Source organism: Microcaecilia unicolor, chromosome 6 (genome assembly GCF_901765095.1).
Source record: "Microcaecilia unicolor chromosome 6, aMicUni1.1, whole genome shotgun sequence".
Lineage (NCBI taxonomy): Eukaryota > Metazoa > Chordata > Amphibia > Gymnophiona > Siphonopidae > Microcaecilia > Microcaecilia unicolor.
In genome coordinates this window covers 71,344,904-71,368,830 of record NC_044036.1, presented here as the reverse complement: position 1 = coordinate 71,368,830, position 23,927 = coordinate 71,344,904, and the positions used below count along the sequence as shown (strand labels likewise).

At 45.3% G+C, this 23,927-nt stretch overlaps 1 protein-coding gene across 2 annotated transcripts in view; it reads left to right on the top strand.

Annotated features, from left to right (window-relative positions):
* TGFBR3 (transforming growth factor beta receptor 3) overlaps positions 1 to 23,927 on the top strand; it is a 350,647-nt gene that overhangs the window by 98,405 nt on the left and 228,315 nt on the right. For both annotated transcript variants that reach the window (XM_030207075.1, XM_030207074.1), the window contains exon 2: positions 16,272 to 16,456. In XM_030207075.1, coding sequence (XP_030062935.1) covers positions 16,272 to 16,456 — 185 coding nt within the window. The remainder of the gene's footprint in view (positions 1 to 16,271; positions 16,457 to 23,927) is intronic.

The window sequence follows — 23,927 nt, the reverse complement described above, 5'->3', positions numbered from 1 at the left end:
CAAATGTAACAAAAAAAAAAAAAAAAAACTAACTGGGCAAAGATAGGACAACAGTGTATGTGGCCTGTCTGCTCAGTTAGTTATGCAGGCATTGACACTGAATATCGCTGTGCTTAACTTCTGGGTCCACCCCAACTCCGCCCCTGGACCATCCTGGCACTAACTAGACAGTGATGCAATGGCCACACTGGATTTTCAGTGGCACTGTTCAGTTAAGTGCTTCTGAAAATCTTGGCATGGCCCACTCAGCTTAATTTATTTGAAACAATTTTTGTAGATGACAATATAGAATAAACAATACAGGAATACATTTCAAATGTCCAGGATAACAGCATTACCAGACTCAAATATGACAACATTTGTATAGAGAAGATAAAACTAGATGGTCATCATTTCCTTATTAATATAGAAAGAAACCCATTCCCCACCCCCAAGCCCACCTCCCCCGCCTCCAAAACATGACCAAGCCTAGATGAAGCCAGCCCTTAGTCCCCAATGAAAGGAAAAACAAACAAACAAACAAAAAAAACCCCAAAACAAAACAGGAGACCGGGTTCCTTCACGTCTCCTGGAACCTGCCAAACTCAAATGATATCCCTACTGTACCCTACCCCCCCACTCTTACCCATAACCCCCTTATCCCACCCTCACCTTGTATGCTGCCTCTGCCACTTCAGTGTAAGTGCAGTTTATTTAACAAAGAGCTATGACCCAGAGATGTCAGTGTGTGAATAAACTCCTCTCAAATAAGCAAAAACTGCTGTGTGGATTTAGGAGAGGAAGAAGCGTCCTGAGCCTCCCCACGTGCCAAGGCATGCACCCAATTCCAGAACGATGGAGCTTCCGCAGATACTCAGGTTTGCATTATACATTTAATTGGCACCAACCTCAATTTTCGAAATAAAGTAATTTTCCCTTTCCCTCCCAGAGTCTCAATATTCACTATTCCCAACAAATAAGTCAGTGGGAGTAAAGAAATTTTCATATGAAGGGTGTGGCCCACATACTGATGGAGTTCACTCCAGAAAAGCTGTATCTTTCTACAGCTCCAAGCTGATAGAACAAATTTTCCTCTGCAGCACACTTAAGGCACTGTGCAGTGGATGTAAGCCTGTAGGGCTATTTCCCTGTGAGCCTCACTCTGCTGATCTCAGCCTGTGTATACAACTATGTCAAGATGGAGTCTGTGAACTAAGACCCTGCACTTCAGTGACCAAGCAGATTCAACTTTCTGTTTGTACCAGAGCTCAGCTTACTAATCAGGATTGTGTAATAACCTAGTAACCAGTGATATCAGTGTTTTAGTTAGACAATACATTCTACAGTTGCTTATCAGCATAAGGGAGCTACAATTGTACAGCTGAGCTGTAGTGTAGGGTGTGTTATTCTATTTTCTTACCTATATAATAAATTAATATATTTCACAGCAGTGACTTTACTTTTATTCCAGTTCTCTCTAACAGAAGAAAAGTTCTGGTGTAGGCCCAGAACAGCCAGGTTCCTTTATAATATATAACCCCTGGACAAAGCTAGGAAGTTGGTTTAGCCAGACTCCTGTAAACGGAACCTGGGAATTACTCATTGGGTAGCTTTGCCCAGCAGAGATATTCATCTATAAATGCTTACAAGCCCCACACAAAATAGTTACAGTTGAGAATTATATGCTCTATGTATGAATCTAAAGTGTGTTTCTTGTAATGTCGATGTTTTCACTATCTGAGGCTATAAGTATCTTCCAGTTCTGCAAGGGGGTACCCAGGTCCCATTCCCATCTCTCTCTTAACCCCACTCAGCTTAGTTTAAACGGGTAGGAGGAGCCTCTCCCACCCATTTAAACCACGTCAAATAATGAGCCCCAGTATTTTCAAAACCTGTGTGTGGTGTTCTGCCCCAATTTTGCAAACCTCAGAAAAGGAGATTCAGATGTACGGGGGGGGGGGGGGGGGCATTCTTAACCACTTATTTAATATGCTGTTTTGGAAGGTAACCTACCCTGGGTAATTTGCTTTTGCAAATTTGCTAGAAGGTATACACATACATATTGTAAAGAGTATGTAGGACAGGCCCCAAAGGAACCCTGGGATAGGCCAGAATACCCCCGTTATAGGCAGGCATTCCCCAGGAAAAAACTAGAAATAAAGAACTACAACTCCCAGCATGCCCCAAGGGAGACCGGGGATAAGAGAAACTATGTGCATTCCCAGGAGTCTCCAGAGGAGGGCCGCAGGGGAAGGAATAAGGCTGATTCTCCAACCTGGTGGAAGAGGTGGTGGAACAGGTGGGTGGAGAAAGAAGAGCCACCAAAGAGCTTTAATGAAAGAAAGGGTGAGCAGCTGGGAGAAGGGCGGGGCGAGGAGAATATGGATTGGGCTCCTGAGGAGAGAGAGGCAGAGAGTGAGCCTTGCCCTATGGAGTTGACTGAACCGGAGAACACCCTGGAAGAGCCGATGGACTTTTCAGCTCTGGCTCAGCGAAAGCCAAGGAAGTAGCGGGGCCAAGCCGGGTCAAGCGGGAGGAGGTCAGGTAGGAGTGTGACTGACCAAGAGGGTGGGACCCTAGGCTTTGAGCCCGCGCAAAGCCATTACTGAGCTGTGTTTTGAAAGCTTGGCTAGAACTGAACTGTGTTTTTGAAAGCCTGGCTAAATTGAACTGTGTTTTTGAAAGCCTAGCTGGACTGAGCTATGTTTTTGAAGCTTGGCTAGAACTGAACTGTGTTTTGAAAGCCTGGCTAAACTGAGCTGTGTTTTGTAAGCTTGGCTAGAACTGAACTGTGTTTTTGAAAGCCTGGCTAAACGGAGCAGTGGGGTAAAGCTTGGCTAAAAGTGAACTGTGGTTTGGGAAAACCCCGCTACTCTGAACAGGGTATTTTTTTTTAATTATTTGCTGCTACTCTTCCCCAGGAGGGAGGGAGAGGAGGCAGCTGTGGAGGCCTGCACTGGGAAACTAACCTGATTGAGAAAGGTGAATGATAACCGTGCTTTGTTTTTGTGTTTTGGTGCCACAACTGAGGGAAGGAGGGAAGCCCCTCCTAGGCACTAACAAGCCTCATTGTTCTGAGAGAAAAAGGAGCAGTACTGGAAGGTGTTCTTCAGGTTGGCGAGAGCTGCAACCGCTGAGGGAAGAGGATCTGCTTTACAATTGGTGTCAGAAGTGGGATTGCGTCGCGGACCTGTCGCTCGAGGAGGCCAAGACCAGCAGGACAGAAAAGCCCGACGGAGGGGCCAACGCTGAGAAAGGCGCAGACCCGTCTGGGGTTCCGGAGTCGCTGTTCCGGAGCAAAGATGGACCCCAAGGAGATCTTCGCTTGGATGACGATGCAGTTCCAGAAACAGCAAGAACTGACGGGGAAGATGGTGGAAGACTCCTTGACGGCGGCACGAGAGCAACAACAACCGGTGCTGAATATGCTCCAGGACTTTTTTCAGCGAGGGATCGAGGCTCCCAGGGGCGGTGGAGCCGGAGCAACCGGACAGGGGCCAGGAGGAAGCGGTGCGGTAGGACATTTATCCCTGAACTCACTTACTTGGGGAAAGTTGTCTGAGCAGGATAATGTGGATGATTTCCTGACCGCCTTCGAGAGGGTGGCAGTGGCCGCAGGATGGCCACAAGAGCAGTGGGCCATGCGGTTAGTGCCTTCATTATCTGGGGAGGCTCTAGGAGCCTTTAGAGACTTGGCTCCTGGGGACGCTGCCAACGATGGGAGGTTGAGAGAGGCCATTAAAGACCGGTATGGACTGAGTACCCAGGCTTATAGGCGTAAGTTTCGGTCCACTAAATGGGAAAAGGGGGAACCCCCTAAAGCGATGGCCACTAGACTGATGGACTTGGTAAAAAAATGGTTGGAACCTGATCGCCACACCACGGGAGAGATTCTTCAAGAATTAGTAGTGGAGCAGTTCCTGCAGGGCCTTCCCAGGGAGATTAGGGCAGGATTGGTCCAAAGGGGCTGTAAGACGGTGGAGGCCGTGACAGCCGGGTTGGAGTGTTATTTGGAAGCCCAATATTGGGGAGAACCCGACCTGGAGGGGGGTAAACCCCGACCTGTTGGAGGCTGGGGTTCCAAAAGTTCCCGCTTTAAGACAGAGCCCCAGGGGGGGAAACCCGATTACGGCTGGGGGGGGGGGGGGGGGGTAAAAAGCCCGTAGTGCCCTCAGGCCCTGAAAGAAAGGCCCCCTCGTATGAAGGAAAACTCTGTTATAAGTGTGGGAAGACTGGGCACTTCCGGAGGGATTGCCCAGGTCGAGAGGGATGGACCTCGCAGGTTGCCCAAGGGTTTAGACCTCGGTATACTGCTAAGGTGGAGGTTGAGGGTTTACCGATTGTAGCCATGTTAGACTCCGGGGCAGACCAGTCCATGATCTCCAGGAGGTTATGGGATCAAATAAGAAAGAGGAGGACAGGAGGTAAGGATACCTATGAGGGAGCAGTGGCTATTCAATGTATACATGGGGCCAGTACTCGTTATACCCTCCATAGGGTTCACGTGAAGGGGCCTACAGTGGAGATAGAGATAGCTGTTGCCGTTCTGCCCAGACTGCCACAGGAGATGATTTTGGGAAGGGACTGGCCCCCCTTTACCGAGTGTATTAGTGAAAAAAGAGTGTTGGTCACTACCCGCTCTCAGGCTCGGCGAGACCCTGAGACTGAAGAAGAGGGAATAGGAGGTATTTTTCCTTTTCAAGGGGAGGTCTTAGGGGAGCCGGGAAAAGAGAGAAAGGGGAAAGCTTTGAAAAAAAAGGAGCAGAGGGGCAGACGGGAGGCCTTGGAGCAGGCAAGAAAAGAAAGTTATCTGCCAGTGGCCCCGAAAGAATTGAGCGAGCAGTTTCCCCAGTTTCATAGGGAGCAGGCCACGGACCCTACTTTAGAGTATGCCTGGGAACGGGCCCGACAGGGGGAGGGCCAGGAAGCCCCGGGGTTCATGATAGAAAGGGACATTCTATATCGCAGGGTACCCAATTGGGAAAACTCGGAAGCGGGGAGACAGCTAGTAGTCCCCCAAGCTTTCCGTCCCCTAGTAGTAAGGCTCGCGCATGATCACCCTTTAGGGGGGCATAAGGGCTCCCAAGCTACCCTGACTCAGATATTGGGCCGGTTTTATTGGCCAGGGGTTTATGAGGAGGTGGAGAGGTATTGCAAGTCCTGCCCCAACTGTCAGAAGGTGACAGACCGGCTACCGCCTAAGGCACCGTTAAAACCCCTTGCTAGAGTGGAACAACCGGGGAGGAGAATAGCCATGGATATTATTGGCCCAGTAACAAAATCTCAGAGAGGCTTCCTCTACGTTTTAGTGGTTATGGATATGGCCACTAGGTACCCCTGGGCCATTCCTTTGAGAAGCATATCAGCGAAGGTCATTGCCAGGGAACTGATAAAAATCTTTTGTGAGGTGGGATTCCCCCAAGAAGTTTTGACCGACAGGGGGTCCAACTTTATGTCAAGTACCTTAAGGCAAGTGTGGGAGGCTTTTGGGATACAACATATCCGTACAGCGGCCTACCATCCTCAAACTAATGGGATGGTGGAACGTTTTAATAGAACTTTAAAGGGTATGTTAAAGAAAGCGTTAGGCAAGGATAGGACAGGTTGGGACCAGCTGTTGCCCTTCGTGCTATATGCCTACAGGGAGAAGGTGCAAGACTCCTTAGGTGTTTCGCCTTATGAACTAATGTTTGGCCGGAGGCCCAGGGGAATTTTAGATATATTGCAGGAGCACTGGGTACCCCCGGACACCTCCGATCAGTCAGTGGTCGAATACCTACAGGATCTGAGGACCAGATTAGATAAGTTACAGGAATATTCCCAGGAAAGGCTTGAACAGAGCCAAAATCGGCAAAAGGAATATTATGATAAGGGTACTCGGGAGAGGGAGTTTGTAATAGGAGATAGGGTCCTTATCCTAATCTCGGAGGATCCTCATAAGTTTGCCTCTAGGTGGAAGGGTCCCTGGGTGGTGAGGAGGAGACTTGGGCCTCTTACATATGAGGTGGCGAACGAAAAGGGGCGGGTCCAAACCTTCCACGTTAACCTGATGAAACCCTGGGTAGCAAGGGTAGGCTTTCAGACCCGGGGAGATGAAAAGGAGGGAGAGGAGTTGGGACCGCAAATAAGAGATATTTTCAAGCCCGGTGAACCAGGGGTTAATCCCCGGTTGACCCAAGTACAAAAGAAAGAGATAGGAAAGCTCTTGAAAGGGTTTGATGATGTGTTGACGGCCTGCCCTGGAAATACTCACCTAGTGGAGCATGACATCATAACGGAAAGGGGTAAAGTAGTTCGGCAAAAGCCATATAGGCTGTCCCCCATGAAAAGGAGGGAGGTGATAAAACAGGTCCAGGAAATGTTAGACTTCGGGGTGATTGAAGAGTCAAATAGCCCCTGGTCAAGCCCAGTGGTATTAGTACCAAAACCCGAAGGGGAGTGGAGATTCTGCATAGATTTCCGCCAGCTTAATAATATTTCTCAAGCAGATGCATATCCTATGCCTTATATTGAGGAGCTGGTGGACAGGCTAGGATCTGCACAATATCTCACCACCCTGGACTTGACAAAAGGGTACTGGCAGATTCCCCTTACGTCAGGGGCACAAGCTAAGACCGCCTTTAGTACGCCCATAGGCCTGTACCAGTTCAAAAGATTGCCCTTTGGCCTTAATTCAGCCGCTGCAAGCTGCCAGAGGTTGCTGGACAGGGTTCTCCGACCACATCAGGCATATGCCGCCGCATATATGGATGATGTGGTAATACATAGTGGAGACTGGAACACCCATTTAAACCAGGTAGAGGCAGTGCTGCAGGCTTTTAGGGATGCAGGTCTCACCCTGAACCCCAAAAAATGTTATTTTGCGCAGTACCGGGTGAAGTATTTAGGGTATAATGTGGGAAGGGGAGAGGTCCGGCCCTTATTGAATAAGGTTAAAAGCATCCAAGAGTTTCCCAGACCAAACACCAAGAAACAATTGCGTAGATTCCTGGGGATGGTAGGGTATTACCGCAGGTTCATCCCTCATTTTTCCGCAATGGCCACTCCCTTAACTGACATGCTGAGAGGGAAGAATCCGGACCACTTGAGGTGGGGAGGGGAGGAGTTGAGGGCATTTGAACAGATGCAGAGGGCCCTGTGCCAGGAACCTGTGCTGAAGGCAGTTGTTTTTGAAAAGCCCTTTATCCTTCAAACAGATGCTTCAGGGAGGGGGTTAGGCGCAGTGCTGTCCCAAGAGCATGAAGGGGAGGAACACCCGGTGCTTTATTTAAGCCGGAAGCTCCTGCCTCATGAGGAACATTACTCCACCATAGAAAAGGAGTGTTTAGCCATACGATGGGCAGTGCAGGAGTGTAGTGTCTATTTAGAAGGGAGAAAATTTAAGTTGGTAACGGACCATGCTCCCTTGAAATGGTTGAATGTGATGAAGAATAATAATGGGAGACTAATACGATGGTACTTAGCATTGCAGCCTTTCCAATATGCGGTTGAGCATCGTCCCGGGCAATGTTTAGGAAATGTTGATGCCCTGTCCCGGGTGGAGGAGGAGGAGGAAAAAGAATGCGGGGGTGGAAATTTAAGGGGGGGGTATGTAAAGAGTATGTAGGACAGGCCCCAAAGGAACCCTGGGATAGGCCAGAATACCCCCGTTATAGGCAGGCATTCCCCAGAAAAAAACTAGAAATAAAGAACTACAACTCCCAGCATGCCCCAAGGGAGACCGGGGATAAGAGAAACTATGTGCATTCCCAGGAGTCTCCAGAGGAGGGCCGCAGGGGAAGGAATAAGGCTGATTCTCCAACCTGGTGGAAGAGGTGGTGGAACAGGTGGGTGGAGAAAGAAGAGCCACCAAAGAGCTTTAATGAAAGAAAGGGTGAGCAGCTGGGAGAAGGGCGGGGCGAGGAGAATATGGATTGGGCTCCTGAGGAGAGAGAGGCAGAGAGTGAGCCTTGCCCTATGGAGTTGACTGAACCGGAGAACACCCTGGAAGAGCCGATGGACTTTTCAGCTCTGGCTCAGCGAAAGCCAAGGAAGTAGCGGGGCCAAGCCGGGTCAAGCGGGAGGAGGTCAGGTAGGAGTGTGACTGACCAAGAGGGTGGGACCCTAGGCTTTGAGCCCGCGCAAAGCCATTACTGAGCTGTGTTTTGAAAGCTTGGCTAGAACTGAACTGTGTTTTTGAAAGCCTGGCTAAATTGAACTGTGTTTTTGAAAGCCTAGCTGGACTGAGCTATGTTTTTGAAGCTTGGCTAGAACTGAACTGTGTTTTGAAAGCCTGGCTAAACTGAGCTGTGTTTTGTAAGCTTGGCTAGAACTGAACTGTGTTTTTGAAAGCCTGGCTAAACGGAGCAGTGGGGTAAAGCTTGGCTAAAAGTGAACTGTGGTTTGGGAAAACCCCGCTACTCTGAACAGGGTATTTTTTTTTAATTATTTGCTGCTACTCTTCCCCAGGAGGGAGGGAGAGGAGGCAGCTGTGGAGGCCTGCACTGGGAAACTAACCTGATTGAGAAAGGTGAATGATAACCGTGCTTTGTTTTTGTGTTTTGGTGCCACAACTGAGGGAAGGAGGGAAGCCCCTCCTAGGCACTAACAAGCCTCATTGTTCTGAGAGAAAAAGGAGCAGTACTGGAAGGTGTTCTTCAGGTTGGCGAGAGCTGCAACCGCTGAGGGAAGAGGATCCGCTTTACAATATGTAGTCAGATGAGCTATTCAGCATTGCCCCTCCCCGCTTCCGAAAGAGGACCATGGTCGATTCTTTCTTCTTGGGCCACATATACACATATAAACTTGTTTATTTTCCCCATGTGTTAAATCTTTTCTTCCCCTCTGCAGACAGCATGCTCAGGTGACTCTAGGGAACCTCACCTTCCCAAGGACTGGAAGGACACGCTCGTTACTCCTTTTTGATTAGCAGCTGTTTTCCCTCTTTACCCAGGTCTGAACGTGGATCTCCTCGGTGCACGCAAGCATGAATATTCTCAATAAATAGGCCAACTGAACCTATATCCACCTGCCTGTAGTGTGCATCACTATGGTCTGAACCATAGGACCAGCTTGTTTTAATGACTTGTATCAGTGGGAATTTTTGAGCTTTGCCATGAGATTTTAAAAAGAGAATGTTTAAATATGGGTAATGTGTTGCATGTACTTAGTATATGTGCATGTATCTGTCTATCCTTGTGTCTCTGTTTTATATATATTCTATTCCGAAAGCATAGAGGCTCACAATTCAAAATGATCGATGGTGACAAACAAACACAATACAGACTACTCATCCCTGGATACAGATGGAGTCTAATTGGCTAGGCTGGTAGTCTAATGATCAGCACTACAACCTTTGACATTACAGACTGGGGTTCAAGTCCCACTGTAGCAGTTGGTCAGCATACACACCTCACCCAATTCATGGCTAAAGTGAGACAGTGAGGCCAGTGGCAGCCCTATCATTAGGCTAACTGAGGCGAGGGCCTCAGGCAGTACTCTTCTGAAACAGCATCGCCCCGCCCTTACTTCCTCAAACTCCTTCCCTGAATTTACCTTTTGTTTTCTTGTTTTTCAAAATGATGCGGTGGTGGCATCATCAGCAATTCTCATAGGGTCCTTGCCCTCCTCTCTGTCATAACTTCCTTTTTTCCTCGAAGGTGGGCTGCAGTAGAAAGAAGGGGCTGGGACCGGTGGAAGGGCAGATCATGGGAATCACTGCTGCCCTTTGAAAAACAAGAAAAGGGAAGGTAAATTTAGGGAATGGGGGGCATGCCAGACTGTGGCTGGGGAGGGTGTGTGTGTGCGGTATTCCTCAGCTCAGGCAGCAGATTGTCTTGGTCCGCTCCTGGGTGAGGCCGGGATAGAGAATTTTTCCTTTTGAGACTGGAAGATTAGGCATCCAAATGGCAGATGACTTTTAATGTGAGTAAGTGCAAAGTAATGCACGTGGGGAAGAAGAACCCAAACTGTAGCTACATGATGCAAGGTTTCACATTAGAAATCACCGCCCAGGAAAATGATCTAGTTGTCATTGTTGATGACACGTTGAAACCCTCTGCTCAGTGTGCCGCAGTGTCTAACAAAGCAAATAGAATGTTAGAAATTATTAGGAAAGGAATGGAAAACAAAAATAAGAATGTTATAATGCCTTTGTATCGCTCCATGGTGCGAACAACTCAAATACTGTGTGCAGTTCTGGTCACTGCATCTCAAAAAAGATATAGCTGAATTAGAAAAGGTACAGAGAAGGGCGACGAAAAAGATAAAGGGGATGGGTTGACTTCCCTATGAGGAAAGGCTAAAGCGGCTAGGGCTCTTCAGCTTGGAGAAGCGATGGCTGAAGGGAAGATACGATAAAGGTCTATAAAATAATGAGTGGAATGGAACGAGTAGATTTGAATTACTTGTTTACTCTTTCCAAAAATACTACAACTAGGGAGCACACAACGAAGCTACAAAGTAGTAAATTTAAAGCAAACTGGAGAAAATATTTCTTCACTCAACGTGTAATTAAACTCTGGAATTTGTTGCCAGAGAATGTGGTAAAAGCAGCTTAGCTTAGGGTTTAAAAAAAGTTTGGACAATTTCCTAAAAGAAAAGTCCATAAGCTTATTTCTAGGATAAGCAGCATAAAATCTGTTTTGCTGTTCTGGGATCTTGCCAGGTACATGTGACCTGGATTGGCCATTGTTGGAAACAGGATACTGGGTTTGATAGACCTTCGGTCTGTCCCAGTATGGCAACACTTATGTTTTTATGTAATATTGGGGTGCTTAGCACCCAGTGAACCCAGAGAACTGGCTCCTATGGCTGAAAGTGTTAACGCATTTTGCAAGGCATTGTTAGGACGCACTACCCGTGTAAAACCCCTTCATGCTCTGCAACTTGAAACCTCCTGAGTGTCAGACAATCCAGGCTTGATGTTTGTTGATTGATATCACAGAATGTTAAATAAAGGAATTAATAAAGAATGTTTAGATCAGATATGCGCTAGATTTCAGGTTTATAATTTGCCGATACAGCACAGGAATTCTCTGGTTTTGCTTTTCGGTTTGACATGTTTCTGTGCTGCAATTTGCTTTCTGGCACCAGCAGCAAATACTCTGTCCTGTGTGAGCTTGTTTAATTTGTGCTGTGTATCAATTCAGAAGTTAATTTGCAAAGTAGTAATCCTCTGTCAGTTCAAAACAGTGTTACCAATGATCACATCCATGCACACACAAAGATAAATTGGTTCATGTTGGCTGTTAATGTCATAAATGGCATTCCATACCCTTTGGATGAATGCTGTCTTTCAACAAGCATCAAATCTGAAGCAGAATTTAATGAAAAACTAACTCCCAACAGAAGCTGAAAAAGAAGAGAATGGCACAAGCCCCTGCAATATGGCAAAGTACAAATTGTGACGCACATATTACAGGACCCAAAAACATTCAACATAAAGGGATTCTGCTCATTCTGTTCCTCAAACGTTGTGTATATTATTTAATGTAGAAAACGTGAAGAAGGATGGCACATCAGGGAGACAGGAATCGACTCTCACAGGCACCACCACATCAAACACCACAAAGCAGATAAAGGTGACATAAGGGCACAGCATCAGATCACTTAAAACAATCCAGGAATGTAAGATCTTTGAAGTTAAATTGATGAAATGTTTTTATAAGGATCTGGGTTTCCTATCGCATTATAAATCATAACATTATACTGTTTTGTTACTTACTCATCCATTCCCATCTTTCTGATTCTCACTCTTCCCCTACCTTTCTCTTGAGACTTTATTTTTTTGCTCATTCCTGACCTGAGGAAGAAGATTTTGCCTTCAAAAATGAGTCAAAAATATATTTAGTGCAATAAAAAGGCTATTGCCCTATTTTGCTTTTTTTTTAAAATTTACACAGTAATACAGTAAATGACGGCAGATAAAGACCCACACGGGCCATCCACTCTACCCAACAAGGTGGCCTGAGCGGCACCCACCACTCTGTGCAGCCTACAGCTATGTATACTTAAACACTGCCAACCATCTATAGGCAGCCACACATGGAGTCTTAGTTATAGTCACATATTATCCTCAAGTATTGCTGACAGTATTCAACTTACCGGCCAAGATATCTTCCCCTCCCCCCTGAGCTGCACAGCACCCTGACTTGCAGCACGTGACAATAAAGTGATCTACAGCACTGGAGTTGTCGAACCTTCACCTGTCTTTTGCAGTTTGTGGGACACAATAGAAGTCCGTCCAGCTTCTGCCTTAGTTCTCACTACTCTTGCCCAACATAACACTTCAACAGCCATGTTGTGTTTTTCTATGTATGCATTCTCGGTGTCTGTCCCATGTACTTTTGAATTTTCTCAGTGTGTTTGACTCTACTACCTCTCCTGAAAGGGCACTCCAGATGTCCATTAGCCTCTCTGTGAAAAAGTATCTACCTCCCTGCAACCTCAATTCATGGCCTCTAGTTCTACCACCCCTACATCTCTGCAAGAGGGTTTTTTTTTGTACATTAATACCTTTCATGTACTTAAATGTCTGTATCATATAACACCTCTCTCTCCTTTTCTCTAGCATAGACATATTCAAGTCCTCCAGTCTCTTCTCTTACATCTTTTGGCACAAATCCTGTACCATTTCAGTGTATTATCTACAATGACACCTATATCTTTTTCTTGGGTGCTGACTCCTAAGGTGCATCCTAACTTCAGAGAAGTATGATTTGGAGTATTCTTCCCATTGTGCATCACTTTACATTTGTCCATATTTTATTTCATCAGCCTCAAGAGAAGGAACTTATTCTCTGAGAGCTAGGAGCTGTTTGCATCGAGCACATACACATAATTTATCTCCAACTGGGAGAAAATCATACATATGACACTCAGTGCAAAAGACTGGATAGCACCCCTCTCTTTCTGAACTGTTGTTTGCATCTTAGTATTATTGGGTTGTTTAAAACTTCTTAAGGTACTAGGGATATTAGATTAGTATGTCTTAAATATGCCTGTTGTTGGTCTTCCGTCATTGGTCCACAGTTGTGTTTAGGATGAAATTGAAAAACATTCTCTGATTGATCAAAGTGTTGCCTAATGGGCCTTCTCAATATACATGGAATCTCCTTTCCCTTTAGTTACTTTCCCTCTCTCTTAGATCCCCCAAGCTCATGTTGTTAGTCATTTCTCCACTGTTGAAAGTTCATCTTGAATCAACTCATTGCTCTTTGTTCTCCTGTTTAGTAACCATAACCCTGGAATACGTTACCCATGAGTCTGAGACTGTAAACTGACCTTTCTACTTCCAAATTGGGTCTTGAGACACAGCCATGCACTCAAGCGTTTTCACCAATATGAGGCACTGGAGAACCCTGTTGCATCACCACCCTTTTTTCTTTACCCCGTTTTCCCAGCTTTTCACAAGCTATTTACCTTTTTCTTCTTGTGTTGCTTAATGCTTTCTGTCTTGGCACATGCATCCTTTCCCCCTCCCCCTCCCTCTACCACTACTGTCTGAATTGTATACCACCTTGTTTTACTGTTACTTGTTTAGAACAACAAGTGATTGCTGGTCTGTAGATGACTTTCAATATGGCATTCTATAGATGATTTTGGTTCTCAATCCAGTCCTTGGGATACACCAAACCAGTCAGGTTTTCAAGATACCTCAAGCATATTCATTGTGGATAATTTTGCTTGCACTGCCTTCTTTGTATGTAAATCTATGTCATGCACATTCATTGTGGGCATCTTGAAAACCCAACTGGCTGGGTGTATCCTGAGGACTGGGTTTGAGAACACCTGACTTGAAGTAAATTTGATCTGAACTAATTGCATATTGTTGCTGTTCTTACTGGCAAGTTTCTTCACATCCTTTCACTAGGACTAAGATGCATGAGATGGAAGCTCTTTCCTACACTATGAGATGAGTTTTCACTAGAAATCCAAAACAATGGCCCTTTGGTGCTGGGGCAGCTCCTGCATTTTACATCTTACACTGGCTGTAATCAAAGGGGCTTATATTCAGCAGGGCATATCTGGTTAAAGTTAATTGGATAATTTATGTGGTTAACTTTTAACCAGGAAATTTAAGAAGGTAAGGGGTTAAGTTGCCACTTTTGGATTATCCAGTTCTCATTAACCAGACATAAGCTGTTTGGTTAACGTTAGGATATTCATTTCCCCCATTGGACCGACCGGCTGTCTTTAATTAGATATCACTGACTATTGGCACTGTCTGGTTAAAAGTTAGCCATGTCTATCACGTCTCTCACTCCCTTTCCCTTTAACCACTTAACTCGATCAGATAAAAGTTAACAGGTCTGTGCCTGTGAAATTTTAAATTCACAGGTTGGTTAAACTGTTTGAATGTCAGCTCCAAAGCTGCCTCTGGGAAGTACAATTACCTGTATGGATAGTAAATGCTTCATAGTCTGAAAATGAGCAGGTACATTTAGGGTTACGGTTGAGGCAATATGCAACGTTTAGCATATATTTTATGTACTTATTTATTTACTCATTTCTATTCTACCTAAAACTAGGTAGAGTTCAAAGTCACATACACAACTATTTCAAACATAAAATCTAGATTACAATAAAAACATATAAAATCAATAATAAAACAAAAATAAAAGAAATATTGTCACAAAAAATCCTGCTGCAACCCGATGATGATATTTATAAATTACAAGCAGTAAACTTGCATCCTACCCTGTGCAGTCCTCCTGTCAGTCAAATATTAGCTCCAAAAAGGCTGAGTGACCAACTATGTCTTTAAATGTTTCTTGAATGTTAAAGTGCCTGAAATCAGCCTCATGGGGACAGTTAATTTGTTCTACTCCAATGGCTCTGCAATAGAAAATGAAGAATCTGTAAAGCAAAAAATGTGGTTCAGAACCAGGCTAATGGCTACACAGAGCCCTGGACAAAATATGAACAAACATAACCCATGCCTTGCAAAAACTACCTGTTATCAGTGTAGATCATGGGTCAGCAACCCCTGGCATAAAGTACCCTCTTGGCTTGAACATCAATCTCTTGAATGCCAGAGCTGCTAGTAGTTTTCCAACCTGCAAGCTGACAACTGAGCTTGTGATGCTCAGCTAGCTTGCAAGTTTTGAAATTGCTTTCGGTGCCAACGTTCGAGCAAGTTCAGTGTGGTGGGAAGAAGAGAGTTTGGGCTCATGCATGTGTGGCTTTGCTTGGGAGAAGCCTTCTCGGTGCAGTAGGTTCTCTTAAGGAGGTGGGGGTGATCCTGTGAGGGATAATTCTTAGTGGGAACTCCCCATAACATAGTCTCATTGTTGTGAATAATAATTTTTTTTGGCATTTGGTCTTAAAATGCTGCTGACTCAGTGCATAGATAATACTGTTCCCTCAAAAGAGGTTGCAGAAACATCTGGCTAGGCTCAGATTAATATCCTCACTCTTAGCTGTTGACCTGACCTTGAAGGGAAGGGATTTTGGATTGAGCTCATGCCTTTTGTCAGTTATAGCTCAAGAAGATGTATTAACAGTAGGTATTTTTCTGTCTCCAGATGGCTTACAGTCTGAGTTTGTACCTGAAGCAATGGAAGGTTAAGTGATTTTCCCAAGATCACAAAGAGCTGCAGTGGATTTGAACTGGGCTTCACTGGTTCTCAGCCCATTATTCTAGCTTAATAGTGTATTAATGTGTCACTACAAAGATGTAACTATTTAGTTCTTTTTGTTTTTTTTTTTCTTGTAACGAATGGTTATGGTGCTCTCATAAGCATCAAGAAAAATGTATTTTAATATATAAATATAAAGATTAATAAAATAACCCCCCCCCCCCCAAAAAAAGGTATTGTTTGATAAGGCATAGGCCAGTGGTTTCCAAGTCTGTCCTGGAGGACCCCCAGCCAGTTGGATTTCCCAGATACCTGCAATGAATATGCATGAGAGAGATTTGCATGTGCTATTCCACTGCATACAGACTTTTATCTCATGCATATACATTGTGCATATCCTAAAATCTTGACTGAGTATCCTCCAGGATGGTTTGGAAACCATTGATCTAGGCCAGTGTTTCCCCCAAGTCGATCCTGGAGTAGCCCATAGACAGGGTTTCAGGATATCCATAATGAATATGCATGAATTTGATTTGCATACACTGCCTCCATTATATGCATATCTCTCTTGAAAACATGACTGGCAAGGGGATACTCCAGGACAGATTTGGAAACCACTGGCCTAGGCCATATAAGCTTTTTGCTAGAACTCTTTTATTCTTTGATGGGAAATGTTTAGATACTCTTGTGGCATTTGCTTGATGCCATTTTCCCCTTGCTTTTGTCTTGTAGGTCCTCTGCCTCAGATGGAGTGTGTGTTGTCACCCACCAGCGACTCCTATCCTGTTCAAGCCTTGCTGGAGAGCTTCACGGTGTCATCGGGCTGTGCAAGTAGAGGCACTGCAAGTCAGCCCCAGGAGGTGCACATCCTCAATCTGAAATGCAGTGAGGAGAGTCCTTGCCAACTTGAGAAGGAGGTAAAGAGAGATTTTCCTGAATTTCATGGTGATGACAGAAGGAGCTTTGGTTTCAATGCAGCTGATAGCCTGAGCAAGATGGAAACCCTTAGGATGCTGTGCTTGAGGAAATTGTTAGGTGGTCTACTTTGGACCAAAGTCTGTGGCTATTTTTTACCCATAGGCTTTGCACCAAGTTTCAAAATGAAAGTGTGGACGTTCTTTCCCTTTGAAACTCACCATGGGTTCAAAGTACCCATGGATATACGCATGTGTTATTTTGTGTGGGTAAAGGGTCCTTTTTTTTTAATTATTAAGAAAATAATTCCAATTTGAAAGTACAGTCTGCAGACATTACTTTTCTGAGTCCTGTTACAGCATACCCCTGAAAAAGCCTCCATATGGCTGAAAGTGGAACAGTGTGCATACTTACAGTAGCATTGAAGAATGGCAATTTTTTGCCATTTTACACACCTTGAAAATAATCCTGACTTGTGCATATACCCCAAATTGTATGTATAGATAGAGATGGCCTGTTTGATCCTGCAAAACAGTGTCTGTTGTTGAATATATTATGTCTGGATGAGGCTCTCAATATTTTTACTGCCAGCTTAACCTGGGAGAAATGTGTGTTCTTTTTGCGCTGAGGTCCCTTGAGAAGGGAAGTTGGTGGTGATTGCAGATAGCGTTCTGTATGAAGGCAAATGTGGGCCTCACAGATTTTTCCAAGATTAGCAGTAACAAGGCTAGTAGGTTTTACAGTAGGATTGTGAAGCTGAATGTGTTACAAATTAGCATTAATACCTGGGCTGACTGCCATTGTTGCCATAAACAAATATTTTAAGTTCAGATTCTTTTAACCGCTGTGATACATATTTAATTAATTCTTAACGTATGGTGAATGTAATTCTGATAGCAAATGTTGCTGACTCTAGCAATTCTTAAGTAGACTATAATTACTTTAAGCATGCCTCTATCCATGAGGTTTGTGAGAGAAATTCTGGTAGCAGACAGTAAAGCAGTGAAATAATCCTGCTCTATTAACTAGTGCAGCATTGTTAGCTTTAAAACAATCAAAATGTTCTTTCTGGGCAGTGGCGTAGCCAGACCTGACATTTGGCTGGGCCCAGAGCTAATATGGGTGGGCACTAATATATATATATCTATCAAACATATAAACGGCGAGTGACCGACTCACTCGCAAATGCGCAGTACAGACTTCCCTCTCTGTCGCGCCCCCGCGTCAATACGTGATGATGAGGGCAGGACAGAGAGGGAAACTGCGCCGCCGAGGTTGATACCGCTCCCTCCCCCACCCGCCCACCCGAGGTCGCCGCTACCGTTACCCCCCCCCCCCCCCCCCCCACACACACACACCCGGCCCGGGCCCTCTCTCTGCTACTAAAGTTACACATCCATTCGCCGGAACGCAGCACGCACATCAGCTGAGCTGCCGTCGGCCTTCCTTCCCTGCCTGTGTCCCGCCCTCGCTGATGTTACGTCACAGGAGGGCGGGACACAGGCAGAGAAGGAAGGGCCGACGGCAGCTCAGCTGATGTGCGTGCTGCGTTTCGGCGAATGGATGTGTAAGTTTAGTAGTGGAGAGAGAGAGGGCCCAGGCCGGGTGGAGGGATGGCGGCGACTCCGGGGGGGGGGGGGGGGGGGAACGGTAGCGGTGGCGACCTCGCAGGGAGGGGAGGGAAGGAAGGAAAACCCCAATACCAGCCCGTTTTTACGGGCTCAACGGCTAGTATATCTGTCTATAGATAGATAGATAGATATAGATAAATATAGATATATATATAGGCATGAGTAGTGCGCCCTACTTCTAGCATTTTTCCTCTCTCTCCCTCCTTTCATCCAGCATTTCTCCTGTTTCTCTCTCCATCTGACCAACCAAGGTCTCCCCCTTGCTCCCCTTCCTTCTCCCCAACAGCTTGTCTCTCCCCTGCCCTTTTCCATGTCCCCTCTTTCCATTCATCTTTCTCTCTGTACCCTTCTTCTATCCAGCATCCCAACTCTTTCTTTCCATCCAGCATGTCCCCTTTCTCTCTCTCCCTTCCACCAACATCTTCTCTCGCTCTCCACCTTCTGTCCAGTGTCTCCCTCCTTTCATCCATCTCCTCTCTCTTCCTCCTTTCATCCAGTGTCTCCCCTTTTTCTGTCCCCATCCAACATCTTTGATCTCTCTCTCTTCCCCCCCCCCATGCAATATACACCCTGACACACTATCTTCCTCCTCCCCTTCCAAACAAAATATTTTTCCTCCACCCCAGCATCCACGTACCTTAGTTCCCCAGGACCCCAAACGGCTGCTGAGATCAGCTCAACTGCATCCCTTCTACACGCTGCCACTGTGAGCAGCCTCAACAAAAGAAGAAAATGAAGCGCGGGGCTGCAGCAGCCTTCAGGCATGCGCTGTCGGTCTGCCGGTCCTCAGCCTTTGTCGGAACAGGAAATTGACGTCAGCGGGGGCAGAGGACGGCAGAGCCGACAGCGCATGCCTGAAGGCTGATGCGGTCCCGCGCTTCATTTTCTTCTTTTGCTGAGGCTGTTCACAGAGAAGCAGCGGCGGCGGAGGATCATCGCAGCGGCGGTGGAGGATCATCGCAGCGGGAGACTTTCCCGCTTTGGCAGGAGTGCGGAAGATGACCTGCCAAAGTGGGAGTGTCCCGCTGAATGTGGGAGACTTGGCAGGCAGGCAGGCGGGCCTGAGCCAAGATTGGGCGGGCCTGGGCCCACCCAGGCCCACCCGTAGCTACGCCCCTGTTTCTGGGCATTTTGTTAAGGCCTGATATTGAATTGCATTTACCTGGACAGCAGCACCTGCTATCTGGTTAGATGTCATTGACTGGAGCCATCCATTGGTTTTCCAGGGCGCTATCTGCTGGAGCATATGGGGCAGAGCGAAGGCAAAGCAGAAAGTCCAGTAACCAGATAACTATGGGATCGAAATTCAAAATAGTTATAGTTTATTAAAATTTGATATACTGCCATTCACTGTTCCCTCTAAGCTGAGCGGGGGTCCTCCATCTACTCTCCTACCAGTGGGAGGTGCTGTTTCACTATCACGTTTTCAACAGTGAGGGGCAGGCAAACTCTGCAGGACTCCAGGTGACCTGCCTGTCCCTAGAAAGGAAGACAATCAGGGTACAAATTATATTGCAATGATAGAGTGGATTCAAGGATAGGACTTTAAATCAGGCATGGACATTATTTAAAAACACTGTGGAAGCCCAGACCAAATGCATGCCACGTATTAACAAAGGTGGAAAGAAAACCAAACGACAGCCAGCATGGTTAAAATATGAAGTGAAAAAGGCTATTAGAGCCAAAAGAACATCCTTCAAAGAATGGGAAAAGGATCCACATGAAGAAAATAAGAAGCAACATAAGCACTGTCAAGCTACATGCAAAGCATTGATAAAGAAGGCTAAAAGTGAATGTGAAGAAAAACTTGCCACGGAGACAAAATCTCATATTTATTTTTATTTTATGTATTTAGATTTTGCTCACACCTTTTTCAATAGTAGCTCAAGGCGAGTTACATTCAGGTACTCTGGATGGTAACACCAGAAGCAGAAAGCCTGTGAAGGAATCCGTGTGACTGTTAGACCATGAAGGAGCAAAAGGAGCACTCTGGGAGGACAAGGCCATAGAGGAAAGACTGAATGAATTTTTTACTTTGATCTACCTGTACTAGAAATGGTTTTCAAGGGTGACAATGCAGAGGAACGGAAAGAAATATCAGTGAACCTGGAAGACATACTGAGCCAAATCGACTAGTTAAAGAGTGATAAATCACCTGGACTGGTTGGTATACACCCCAGGGTCCTGAAAGAACTCAAACATGAAATTGCTGTTCGGCTGTTAGTGATCTGTAACCTGTCATTAAAATCGTCCATAGTACCTGAAGATTGGAGGGTGGACAATGTAATGCCAATTTTAAAAAGGTTTTCCAGGTGTGATCCGGGAAATTACAAACTGGTAAGCCTGACATCATTGCTGGCAAAATATTGGAAATTATTGTAAAGAATAAAGTTACTGAGCACATAGACAAACACGATTTTTAATGGGTCAGAGTTAGCATGGGTTCAGCCAAGGGACGTCTTGCCTCACCAATTTGCTTCATTTCTTTGAAGGCATGAATAAACATGTAGATAAAGGTGAGCTGGTTGATGTGGAGGGGCATAATCGAACGGGGACAACCACCTGTAAGGGCGCCCATCTCTAAGGATGTCCCGGCAAAGGAGCGGGGAAACCCGTATTATCGAAACAAGATGGGCGTCCATCTTTTGTTTCGATAATACGGTTGAGGACGCCCAAATCTGAACATTTAGGTCAACCTTAGAGATGGTCATCCCTGGTTTTCGGCGATAATGGAAACTGAGGACGCCCATCTCAAAAATGACCAAATCCAAGCCATTTGGTCGTGGGAGGATCCAGCATTCGTAGTGCACTGGTCCCCCTCACATGCCAGGACACCAACCGGGCACCCTAGGGGGCACTGCAATGGACTTAACAAATTGCTCCCAGGTGCATAGCTCCCTTACCTTCGGTGCTGAGCCCCCAACCCCCCCCCCCCAAAAAAAAACCCACTCCCCACAACTACACCACTACCATAGCCCTAAGGGGTGAAGGGGGGCACCTACATGTGGGTACAGATGTTTCGGGTGGGTTTTAAAGGGCTCACATTTACCAGCACAAGTGTAACAGGTAGGGGGGATGGGCCTGGGTCCACCTGCCTGAAGTGCACTGCACCCACTAAAACTGCTTCAGGGACCTGCATACTGCTGTCATGGAGCTGGGTATGACATTTGAGGCTGGCATAGAGGCTGGCAAAAATGTTTTTACATATTTTTAGGGTGGGAGGGGGTTAGTGACCACTGGGGGAGTAAGGGGAGGCTATCCATGATTCCCTCCGGTGGTCATCTGGTCCGTTCGGGCACCTTTTTGAGGCTTGGTCGTGAAAAAAAATGGACCAAGTCGAACAAATGCTCGTCAGGGACGCCCTTCTTTTTTCCATTATCGGCCAAGGATGCTCATCTCTTAAGCACGCCCCAGTCCCACCTTCGCTACACCTCCGACACACCCCATGAGCTTTGGTCGTCCCCGTGATGGACTGCAGTTGAGGGCGCCCAAATTCGGCTTTCGATTATGCCGATTTGGGCGACCCTGGGAGAAGGACGCCCATCTCCTGTTTTGTGTCGGAAGATGGGCGCCCTTCTCTTTCGAAAATGCCCCTGGTAGTGTATCTAGATTTTCAGAAAGCTTTTGACAAAGTTCCTCATGAGAGACTCCTGAGAAAATTAGATAGGAGGTAATGTACTGGTGTGGAGTAGGTTATTGAACAGAAAACAGAGGGTAGGGTTAAATGGCCATTTGTCTCAATAGAAAAGGCTGAATAGTGGAGTGTCACAAGGATCTGTACTGGGACCGGTTCTCTTTAACATATTTATAAATGATCTGGAAATCCGAACGATGAGTGAGGTGATTAAATTTTCAGATGGCACAAAACTATTCAAGATGTTTACTGAAAATTGCGAGTATTGAGAAGATTGAAAACTTTTCTCAAACAAGATAACTTTAGAAAAGTTATTCAGAGTATTGTTACCCCACATTTCAGTTGCTGTAATGGGTTACTGCTTGGTATAAAAAGACTCAGTTACAAGCCTTACAGGTGACACAAAATGCGGTCGCAAGGTTGTTGACGGGAAAATGTAGATCTGAACATATTACTCCCGTTTTTCAAGCGCTACACTGGTTGCCAGTTGCACAAAGAATAAGGCTTTGTCTGATGTTCAAGGCTATGCATAGACTTTTGCCTTTTGTATTGTCATCGAAAATGTATTTGTATCAGCCCAAATGGCCGTTAAGATCTGGCGTACAATGCTTGTTTGAGGTAACACCTTATCACACGATTAAATTGGAGGAGCATAGAAGAATCTTCTATGTTGCGGTTCCAATGCTGTGGAATAAAATCCCACAACGAATTAGAGAAATTAATGTTTTGAGAGATGTTGAGAGAACTTAAGACATTGTTATTTGTTGAAGCATATGGGTGATTTCAGCTTGTTCATATGAGAAGGTATTATCTGTAGTGATGTCTGAATAGAAGATGACAGATATATTACATAGTGGATTGTGTTTATAATTTGTGTATTGAACAATTTGTAATGTGATTTTTATGAAGTAAACGTGTAATCCACCTAGAACAATAGATAGTGTGGAATAATTAAAAAAAAAATATATATATATATATGCGGATTGTGAAAAATTGCAGGAAGACGTTAGGAAACTGGAAGAATGGGCATCCAAATGGCAGATGAACTTAATGTGGACAAATGCAAAGTGATGCACATTTGAAAGAATAAACTGAATCATAGTTATCTGATGCTAGGGTGTATCTTAGGAGTCAGCACTCAAGAAAAGATCTGTGTGTCATTGTAGACAATACTCTGAAATCTTCTGCCCAGTGTGCAGAGGTGGCCAAAGAAGCAAACAGGTTGCTAGGAATTATTAGGAAGGGGATGCAAAGTAATACCAAGAATATTATGTTATAATGCCTCTATATCACTCCATGAGTATTGTGTTAAATTCTGGTCGCTGTATCCCAAAGATATAACGGAATTAGAAAAGGCTCAAAGAACAGCGACCAAAGTGATAAAGGGGATGGAACTCCTCACCTATGAGGAAAGGCTAAAGCGATTAGGGCTGTTCATCTTGGAAAATAGAGGGCTGAGGGGGGATATAATTGAGGTCTATAAAATCCTGAGTGGTGTAGAACGGGAAAAAAGTGAATAGATTTTTCACTCTTTCAAAAAGTACAAAGACTAAGTGGCACTCCGTGAAATTACATGAAAGTACTTTAAAAATAAATAGGAGGATATATTTTTTCACTCAAAGATTAGTTAAGCTATGGAACTCGCTGCCTGAGGATGTGGTAACAGTGGTTAGCGTATCTAGGTTTATATAAGGTATGGACAAGTTCCTAGAGGAAAAGTCCATAGTCTGTTATTGAGATGGACATGAGGGAAGCCATTCCTTGCCCCGGGATTGGTAACATGAGTGGATAACCACCAGAGAGGAGAAAGCTGTAATACCAGAGTTGAGAGTGACGTAGTTGACAGAATGAATGGCGCACCTTCTAGACACACGCAAAGGAGCAGTTTGAATAGACTCTCTTCAGCTTGCTGCATTGAAACTAGAATAAATGGACAAAGGTTGATGTTACCTAGAGGCAAAGGGTGGAATCTAATCACTGAAGTCCTGGGAGAATCAGCAGGGAGGAAGCAGCCAATTACCTCTGCCCATATTCTTTCTGCCAAAAAGAACTTAATCCAATCCCTGGCTAATACCCCCCCCCCCCCCCCCCAATTTGTGCCAGTTGGTCTAACAAGAAAAAAGAAAGCGATGAAGAATCAGCCAAATGGCTGAGTAGCATTATTATCACTATTATTTTTTTTTATTTAGCTCACACCTTTCAAATAGT